A 9,523-nucleotide genomic window follows, 5' to 3' on the forward strand; every position below is an offset into this window, starting at 1 on the left:
ATCAGGCATTACAAAAACATGAGCAGTGTACTGATTTTCTCTCTTTTGTTGATGTTTTCCTTTGTGAGCGAAGTGCACCACCATCTTCTTTCGTCACGAGCCACCACAGGGGCTAAGTGTGTGGCAGCTGTTATCTGTGGGACGGTTTGCGTGGTACACAGTACGCCGCAGACGTAGTAACGCCTTTGGGCGTGTGGCGCGCATGACGTGCTCTGGCGGGAGGAGGAGGTGGTGGTCTTTGACCCGCGAGGTCCGCGTCAGGGTCGGCGCAGCGGGCAGAGCGGCCTGCGGTCAGTGTTGGAGTGGCGATGGAGGGCGGCGCAGTGAGGACGTGGTTTCTGGCGGCGTTGCTGCTGCTGCCGCTGCTGCTGGGGGCTCTAGCGGACCGCGGTGAGTGCGGCGCGCTGATGGCCCGCTTCCTGTCCCCCCCCCCTCCGCCTCCCCCCGTCCCCGTGCCTATCTCTGGGCGACAGTTCCTACAGCGGCACCTGCTGCCCACCTGCTCTAGACTGCTCTGTTCTTTTGGTAAGCGTAGCAGCGTCTCGGTTCTGGGGTTCATAAACTATTTTTACTTTCTCTCCCTCTCCCCTCTCACCCGAATATAATTTCCAGATCTATACCTATACTCCGCGAGGATACTTTGTGTACCACTGTCAGAATCTCTTTTGCACAATTTCAGTTGTCAATTGTTCGCGCGAAGAACAATTGATACCACCATTTTTTAAAAGGGTCTCACCCCAAATTTAGGCGAACTGAGTTAATAGCGCACGAGATTTTGTGATTGATTCTTTTATGTGTTTGTCTATTTTTTGTTTGTCAGTTGTCGATGTATTACGCTCGCAGTAAAAGGTCGTAACAACGTGATAAAATTGCCTCTGATAGTGCTGTTAAAAGAATTACTGTTTTTTGCGCGTATGAAGAGTCTTGGGAGAGACGGCTGGATATTTTTAGCAACTATTCACATATTGCGCAGGTCGCACCAGTGTTTAAGAAGGGTAGTAGGAGTAATCCATCGAACTACAGACCTGTATCATTGACGTCGGTTTGCAGTAGGGTTTTGGAGTATATACTGTATTCAAACATTATGAATCACCTCTAAGGGAAAGATCTATCGATACGCAATCAGCATGGTTTCAGAAAACATCGTGCTTGTGCAACGCAGCTATCTCTTTATTTGTGGTGTCACCGCCAGACACCACACTTGCTAGGTGGTAGCTTAAATCGGCCGCGGTCCATTAGTACATGTCGGACCCGCGTGTCGCCACTGTCAGGATCGCAGACCGAGCGCCACCACAAGGTAGGTCTCGAGAGACTTACTAGCACTCGCCCAGTTGTACGACGACGTTGCTAGCGACTACACTGACGAAGCCTTTCTCTCATTTGCCGAGAGACAGTTAGAATAGCCTTCAGCTAAGTCCATGTCTACGACCTAGCTAGGCGCCATTAGCCTTAGATAGCTTGTATCTAAAGAGTCTCACTTGTATCGCCACAATCTCCAGATGTCTCATCAAGAACGATGTATACAAGGATGGATTAAAGTTAAGCATTCAAGAAGCTACGTACTTTTCTTTATAACATTCATTACGTATCCTGTTTCAGACCTCACTCCATCCTTCGTGAGTTAGCGCGTGCATCTTGGCCGCCTCTTTCAATTAGTGTGCGTAGTGTTGGCAAGTCTGCCGACACTACATTTTTGGCGACGAGAGTAAAAACGGTCTTCTTTATTCTTGCTTTGCTTAAATTACTTGTGTCATGGCTTCACCCCATTCTCCAGATGTACTGTCCGAATTTTATCGCTTGCAGAATCAGCGGACGCAGGCGTTATTGGATGCCCTTGGACAGCTCGTCCAGGGTCAACGTGCACTGCAACCCGATGCGGCCGCCGCCGCTTCACCGCTACCGCAGCCACAACATGCAGTTGCACCCCCGTTTCGTAGCTTTGATGCCGCCATTGAAACGTGGACGGAGTGGTCACGCCAATTTGGATTCCATCTCGCCGCCTACAGAATTCAAGGTAATGAGCGGCAGCCGTTTTTGCTTTCGTGTGTAGGTGTGTCCACCTACCGTGTGATAGTGAAATTGTTTCCCCAACGCGACGTAGCAACTCTGTCCTACGAAGAAATTTTGTCTGCTTTAGATGCCTATTTCAAGGAAACAGTCAATGTCGTTGCAAAACGGTATACGTTCTTTCGTATGAAACGTACGGCCGGTCAGACTAATAGGGAGTGGGTTGCAACATTGCAAGGCCTTACTAGGGATTGTGCTTTTGTGTGTGAATGTGGACTTCCTTATTCAGATACAATGGTACGTGATGCCATAGCACAGAACGTTTCTGATGTTCGCATACGGGAACAGATTTTGAAACTAGTCAATCCCTCCCTTCAACAAGTGATAGATATATTGGATAGGCAAGACACACTTGACTTTGCTCAGGAATCATTTGAAACTTTGCCAGCCGTGTGTCACATTAACCGGCCCGCCGGGCGCGCTGCACGGACCGCTAAACAGCCCTCGCGCACGTCCGCACAGCTGCGGCCTAGCTCTCAAACACGTGTGCCGCGTAGGCAAGCAAATGCAGTGAAATCACGCCCGCGGTGTGCAACTAGACATTCGCGTGACAATTGCCCGTCACACCAATCTATTTGCTTTTACTGTCATAAGAAAGGACACGTTCAAAGTGTTTGCCTGAAAAAGCTCAGATCAGACAATCACAACCATTCCAGGCCCTTTGCTTCGCGCTGGAATCGAACCAAGGACAATCAGGCTCGTGAACCTTCGCCCATGGACATTCATGTAGTTAATTCCACCCCGTCCAGTGCCACTATCTCAAACAGTGACTGTGTTCGTCCCACAAACAGTGTGCGTCGACGTCGCCGGAAATCCCGGCAATTTGCAAATGCTTCTGTACCTGTATCAGTTCAAGTTGCACGTGAAAGTCGCTCTTGTCGTCAGCAGGACAATAAACTTTTTGTCGACTTGGACTTTGAAGGCCACGTGATCCCATTCCAGCTCGATACCGGAGCTGCAGTTTCATTGATCAATCACGATACTTACAACCAACTGGGCAAACCTCCGTTGCGTGCCGCAAATGTTAAGTTAAATAGTTATTCAGGACAGAATATCCCTGTGTTAGGACAGTGCAGCCTTCTTGCAACATACAAGGGACAAACAAAACTTGTGTCATTTTACGTAATTCGTTCTTCTACTGCAGTGAACTTGTTTGGTTTAGATTTATTTCAGTTGTTTCACATGCCTATAGTACATCAGGTGCTATCAGTGAACCAGACTTTGCCTTCCGCCAGTGTTTCTAGTCTGTGTGACGAACTTGCAGACATTTTTGCACCGGGCCTTGGTTGCGCTAAGAACTATGAAGCACATTTGGAACTGAAAGTAAACGCGCAACCGAAATTTTTCCGAGTGCGCACTGTTCCCCACGCATTGCGTTATGAGGTCGCCGACCGCTACGATATCTTGTATCGGTCCACTGCTAAGCACGGCAACGCTGATGCGTTGTCCCGTTTGCCTGTTGCTGAGGATGAAGCATTCGATTCTTCCGAACTTGCTTGCATGTTCATTGATGCGGAAACCGATGACGTGATCGAATCGTTTCCGATTGATTTTCGTCGTGTAGCTACGGCCACAGCTTCTGGCCCTGTCCTTGCTACCGTTCTGGGTTTTGTTGCTACGCAATGGCCCTTGTCAAAGTCGCGGATCGAGGATCCGTTGGTTCGCCGATTTTTTTCTCACAAGGAGAGACTTTTTGTACGACGTGGTGTTTTGTTGTTGCGTTCTGATAATGATCAGTCCAGAGTCGTGGTCCCACGTTCGTTACAGTCCTCTGTCTTACGCCTTCTTCACCAAGGACATTGGGGTATAGTGCGCACGAAACAACTTGCTCGTCAGCACTGTACTTGGTTCGGAATCGATGCTGCGATTACGAATATGTGCTCTTCTTGCATGGCATGTGCCGACTGTGCCGACCAACAATCCGCACCGCCGCGGAAATTCTTTGCATGGCCGAAAGCCACTTCCCCTTGGCAACGCTTGCACATCGATTTTGCTGGTCCATTCTGGAATGCTCGATGGTTGGTTGTGGTCGATTCTTTCAGTAATTTTCCTTTTGTTGTCCGGATGTCTTCCACGACGTCATCTGCCACCATCCAAGCGTTATCCGCTATTTTTTGCATTGAAGGTCTTCCGCAGACTATTGTTTCCGACAATGGCCCACAATTCATGTCCGCAGAATTTCAGTCATTCTGCAAGGCCAATGGTATTCAACATCTGACATCCGCGCCGTTTTCGCCTCAGTCAAGCGGTGCCGCTGAACGGTTGGTCTGGACTTTCAAGTCCCAGATGTTGAAGTTGAAATAGTCGCATTCTCTTTTTGTCCTCGTATCGCTCTCAGCCCCGCGATGGTCGCTCGCCGGCTGAGTTGCTCCACGGTCGTCCTCATCGAACCTTGATATCTTTGCTGCATCCGCCGCATCAGGTTCCTGTGCAGCGGCAGGCTCCTGCTTTTGCTCCAGGCGACGTTGTATTCTATAGCAACTATAGAGGTTCACGGCGTTGGCTTGCAGGGCGCATTCTTCGCTGCCTCGGCTGCGCGATGTATTTGGTTTTGGGGGCCTCTGGTGAGGTGCGTCGGCATCTCAATCAGCTGCGCCTCTGTCGTCGCCTGGGTTCTGCCGCTACCCGTCTGCTTTCAGCGACGGTGCCGTCCGGTCTGCGCCCTGGGGACCCATCTACTGGCTCGCCTCATCCCCAGGTGTTACCGACGATGCCTTCCATTTTGCCTCATGGCGTCGCGCCGCCGCCGCCGCCGCCGCCGCCTGTTCTCCCGCCGGCGCCGCCCGCAGTACGCGTCGCTGCAGCCGCCCAGAGCCTCCCTGGGTCACGCGCCGCCAATCGCTTCCAGTGACCAGCTGTCCTCCGCCATGGAACTCTTGCCCGCTCTGGACCAGCTGTCGTCATCGCGCGTCGGATCCCCCGACGCAATGGAGGTCGCCCCTTCGGCCCCTCCTGTCTCCTTACGGGCGCATACACCGCATGTTGACGTGCACCCTGGACTAGGTTTTCAGGCGTTTCCTAGCTCCCCTCGGACCGAATGGCCGGGTGCGGGTGGCACAGCCTCGCCTGTTGTTAGGCTCCCCACCTCCTCGCATACGTCAACATGGGGTCCTCCCCACGGCGGGCGGAAGCCTTATCACACGACCGTTCGCCGATTTGCGGGGGAGGAATGTGGTGTCACCGCCAGACACCACACTTGCTAGGTGGTAGCTTAAATCGGCCGCGGTCCATTAATACATGTCGGACCCGCGTGTCGCCACTGTCAGGATCGCAGACTGAGCGCCACCACAAAGCAGGTCTCGAGAGACTTACTAGCACTCGCCCAGTTGTACGACGACGTTGCTAGCGACTACACTGACGAAGCCTTTCTCTCATTTGCCGAGAGACAGAATAGCCTTCAGCTAAGTCCATGTCTACGACCTAGCTAGGCGCCATTAGCCTTAGATAGCTTGTATCTAAAGAGTCTCACTTGTATCGCCACAATCTCCAGATGTCTCATCAAGAACGATGTATACAAGGATGGATTAAAGTTAAGTATTCAAGAAGCTACGTACTTTTCTTTATAACATTCATTACGTATCCTGTTTCAGACCTCACTCCATCCTTCGTGAGTTAGCGCGTGCATCTTGGCCGCCTCTTTCAATTAGTGTGCGTAGTGTTGGCAAGTCTGCCGACACTACATTATTCGCACGAAGTAATGGCCGTTATCGACAGGGGATCTCAAGTTGATTCCGTATTTCTAGATTTCCGGAAAGCTTTTGACACCGTTACTCACAAGCGACTTCTAATCAAGCTGCGGGCCTACGGGGTATCGTCTCAGCTGTGCGACTGGATTCGTGATTTCCTGTCAGGAAGGTCGCAGTTCGTAGTAATAGACGGCAAATCATCGAGTAAAACTGAAGTGATATCAGGTGTTCCCCAGGGAAGCGTCCTGGGACCTCTGCTGTTCCTGATCTATATAGATGACCTGGGTGATAATCTGAGCAGTTCTCTTAGTGTGTTCGCAGATGATGCTGTAATTTACCGTGTAGTAAGCTCATCCGAAGACCAGTATCAGTTGCAAAGCGATTTAGGATTGCTGTATGGTGTGGCAGGTGGCAGTTGACGCTAAATAACGAAAAGTGTGAGGTGATCCACATGAGTTCCAAAAGAAATCCGTTGGAATTCGATTACTCGATAAATAGTAGAATTCTCAAGGCTGTCAATTCAACTAAGTACCTGGGTGTTAAAATTACGAACAACTTCAGTTGGAAAGACCACATAGATAATATTGTGGGGAAGGCGAGCCAAAGGTTGCGTTTCATTGGCAGGACACTTAGAAGATGCAACAAGTCCACTAAAGAGACAGCTTACGCTACACTCGTTCGTCCTCTGTTAGAATACTGCTGCGCGGTGTGGGATCCTTACCAGGTGGAATTGACGGAGGACATCGAAAGGGTGCACAAAAGGGCAGCTCGTTTTGTATTATCACGTAATAGGGGAGAGAGTGTGGCAGATAAGATACGCGAGTTGGGATGGAAGTCATTAAAGCAAAGACGTTTTTCGTCGCGGGGAGATCTATTTACGAAATTTCAGTCACCAACTTTCTCTTCAGAATGCGAAAATATTTTGTTGAGCCCAACCTACATAGGTAGGAATGATCATCAAAATAAAATAAAAGAAATCAGAGCTCGAACAGAAAGGTTTAGGTGTTCGTTTTTCCCGCGCGCTGTTCAGGAGTGGAATGGTAGAGCCATAGTATGATTGTGGTTCGATGAATCCTCTGCCAAGCACTTAAATGTGAATTGCAGAGTAATCATGTAGATGTAGATGTAGACATGGATTGCAGGTTCGAGTGCTGTTGTCCACGTCTCTTCCCGTACACGTCGCATTCAATCTGAAACAATTCTGCTATTTCAATACGTCCAAAAATACTAATAAAGGTCGTGACGCTCACCTTTGTTCTCATGAAATAATAACGGCTTATTATGTCTCTTGTACAATTCTCCACATAACATCAAAAGAAGCGAACAGAAAACTCTAGTTCCCTTAGTTACGAGTAAACCACAGAGAGAGTAATATTCCGAGTCAACGGAATGATTATCATAGAGTCTCTCAGATAACGTCTGTGCCACTTAGCTTTCTCACAGTCGATTCAGTACATTACATATTTATTACACTACACATGCCGCATAAAAGTACTGAAGGTCGTTTATGAACTCCTATCCACAGTTGTTCATTATTTAACACACATGTATAATATCAACAAACTGATAACACTTTTTAATATTTGTTTTGTGAATGATGGTATTGTATGGTGTGAGTGTATGATTGTGTCTCCACTACAGTTCTCAATACTGGAAAACAAAAAGACAATCCTGGATTTATATCTTGTCTCCTCACTCGAGCATGGATAACGGGAAAACCAGGCAAAAAACCGCATCGAGGTCTTCAGTATTGAGAATTGCAATGGTTTTCTTTAGTAGGTTCCGAGAACATCTACACAGGCGAGAGAGTTAATCCATCTCGCATCCAACAAAATGCTGGTGTACATGAACATCGACATACTGACGATTCCCCATATACTAGTGGCATGCATCATCGGGTATCAGATTATGCAACACTTCATATGGAGGAAAAACTTATTAAATATAGACAATTTCCAACTTTCAATCCAGAAAAGAAAACTATTCATCCCATCGTGTTCATAAAATCGTTTAAAGGAGTTTTACCCAGGATTTGGACAGAAAACTCTAGTTACCCTTAGTTACGAGTAAACCACAGAGAGAGTAATATTCCGAGTCAACGATGTAATTACCATAGAGTCTCTCAGATGACGTCTTTGCCACTTAGCTTTCTCACAGTCGATTCAGTACATTACATATTTATTACACTACAATTTTATGTACTTAGATGCATCTTTCTATATGAGAGGGGCTTTATTCCACACATTGTTGATGTGTTTTTGCGACTTCGTTACAGTGGAGTCATTTTTGAAAGGGCTTTACTCCCTACAGTAATAATACCCTTCGAATGGGGATCATTTTCGCATGCCATCTACTGAATACCTAATCCACTATGAGTTACGTTTAGGTTCCGGTAGTTGAACTGTTGATGTTTCTGAACATTTTTGTGAGATGTAAAATGGCATCTAGTACTGAGTTGCAACGTAATTCACGTGCCAAGAATCTTTTATTTCCGGTAACGTCTGTTGTTTTTAAAGTTGAAAAGCCTTACGCTGGACCAGCGGCTACAAACACGAGTAAAATATAAGACATACAACGTTTATATGATTATATATTGGGCACGAACATAGGTTCAAAAATGGCTCTGAGCACTATGGGACTTAACTTCTGAGGTCATCAGTCTTTTAGAACTTAGAACTACTTAAACCTAACTAACCTAAGGACATCACACACACTCATGCCCGTGGCAACATTCGAACCTGCGACTGTAGCGGTCGTGGGGTTCCAGACTGTAGCGCCTAGAACCGCTCGGCCACCCCGGCCGGTCACGAACATAGGTATTTCGAATAAATGGCCTGTACGTAAGAGTGCTGCCGATGATGATGACCAGTGAAACCATTTTGTCTGTACTTTGATTAGAGTTACAATACTATGAAAATGTTTGCGTAAAAAAAGAGAAAGAAAGAACTTAAAAACATTACCAGAAATGTAATTTCATCAAGCGAATGAATTACTTCGTCAAGATAAGGACCATATTCCAAGATTTTAGACTTACTTTTTTCAACCACAGTAAAGGCAAAATATCCATTTTGCTCTGTTCTTTAAACACTCTAAAGCCCATCCTGTTACATTCCAATTTCTCACCCGCAGAGTAGGCCTCCGTTTGAGCTCGAATTTCTCTGCCTGCCGTGGTGGCCGAGCGGTTCTAGGCGCTACAGTCTCGAACCGCGCGGCCACTACGGTCGCAGGTTCGAATCCTGCCTCGGGTATGGATGTGTGTGATGTCCTTAGGTTAGTTAGGTTCAAGTAGTTCTAACTTCTATGGGACTGATGACCTTAGAAGTTAAGTCCCATAGTGCTCAGAGCCATTTGAACCAGTTTTCGAATTTCTCTAAATTTACGTTGGTGGCCTCTCCTCGCAGTATGCGTAGGAGAAAACAGCGTATTGGTTGGCACTTCCAGTTTGAATCGCTCCGTACGGATACTCCGAGAGATTTTATGGATGTGACGGCTTCCAGCGAGTGTTCTGCTAATCGTGCAGACATATACAGGGTGTTACAAAAAGGTACGGCCAAACTTTCAGGAAACATTCCTCACACACAAATAAATAAAAGATGTTATGTGGACATGTGTCCGGAAACGCTTAATTTCCATGTTAGAGCTCATTTTAGTTTCGTCAGTATGTACTGTACTTCCTCGATTCACCGCCAGTTGGCCCAATTGAAGGAAGGTAATGTTGACTTCGGTGCTTGTGTTGATATGCGACTCATTGCTCTACAGTACTAACATCA

General features: G+C 47.5%; 1 protein-coding gene across 1 annotated transcript; it reads left to right on the forward strand.

Annotated features, from left to right (window-relative positions):
- The first annotated feature begins 526 nt into the window (after positions 1 to 526).
- On the forward strand, positions 527 to 5,648 carry LOC126263061 (BEN domain-containing protein 4-like). The gene is made up of 2 exons (XM_049960036.1): positions 527 to 2,014; positions 4,707 to 5,648. The coding sequence occupies exons 1-2, from the start codon at positions 1,753 to 1,755 to the stop codon at positions 4,916 to 4,918; spliced, it is 474 nt and encodes a 157-aa protein (XP_049815993.1). The 5' UTR covers positions 527 to 1,752; the 3' UTR covers positions 4,919 to 5,648.
- Positions 5,649 to 9,523: the final 3,875 nt, after the last annotated feature.

This window comes from Schistocerca nitens, chromosome 6 (genome assembly GCF_023898315.1).
Source record: "Schistocerca nitens isolate TAMUIC-IGC-003100 chromosome 6, iqSchNite1.1, whole genome shotgun sequence".
NCBI lineage: Eukaryota > Metazoa > Arthropoda > Insecta > Orthoptera > Acrididae > Schistocerca > Schistocerca nitens.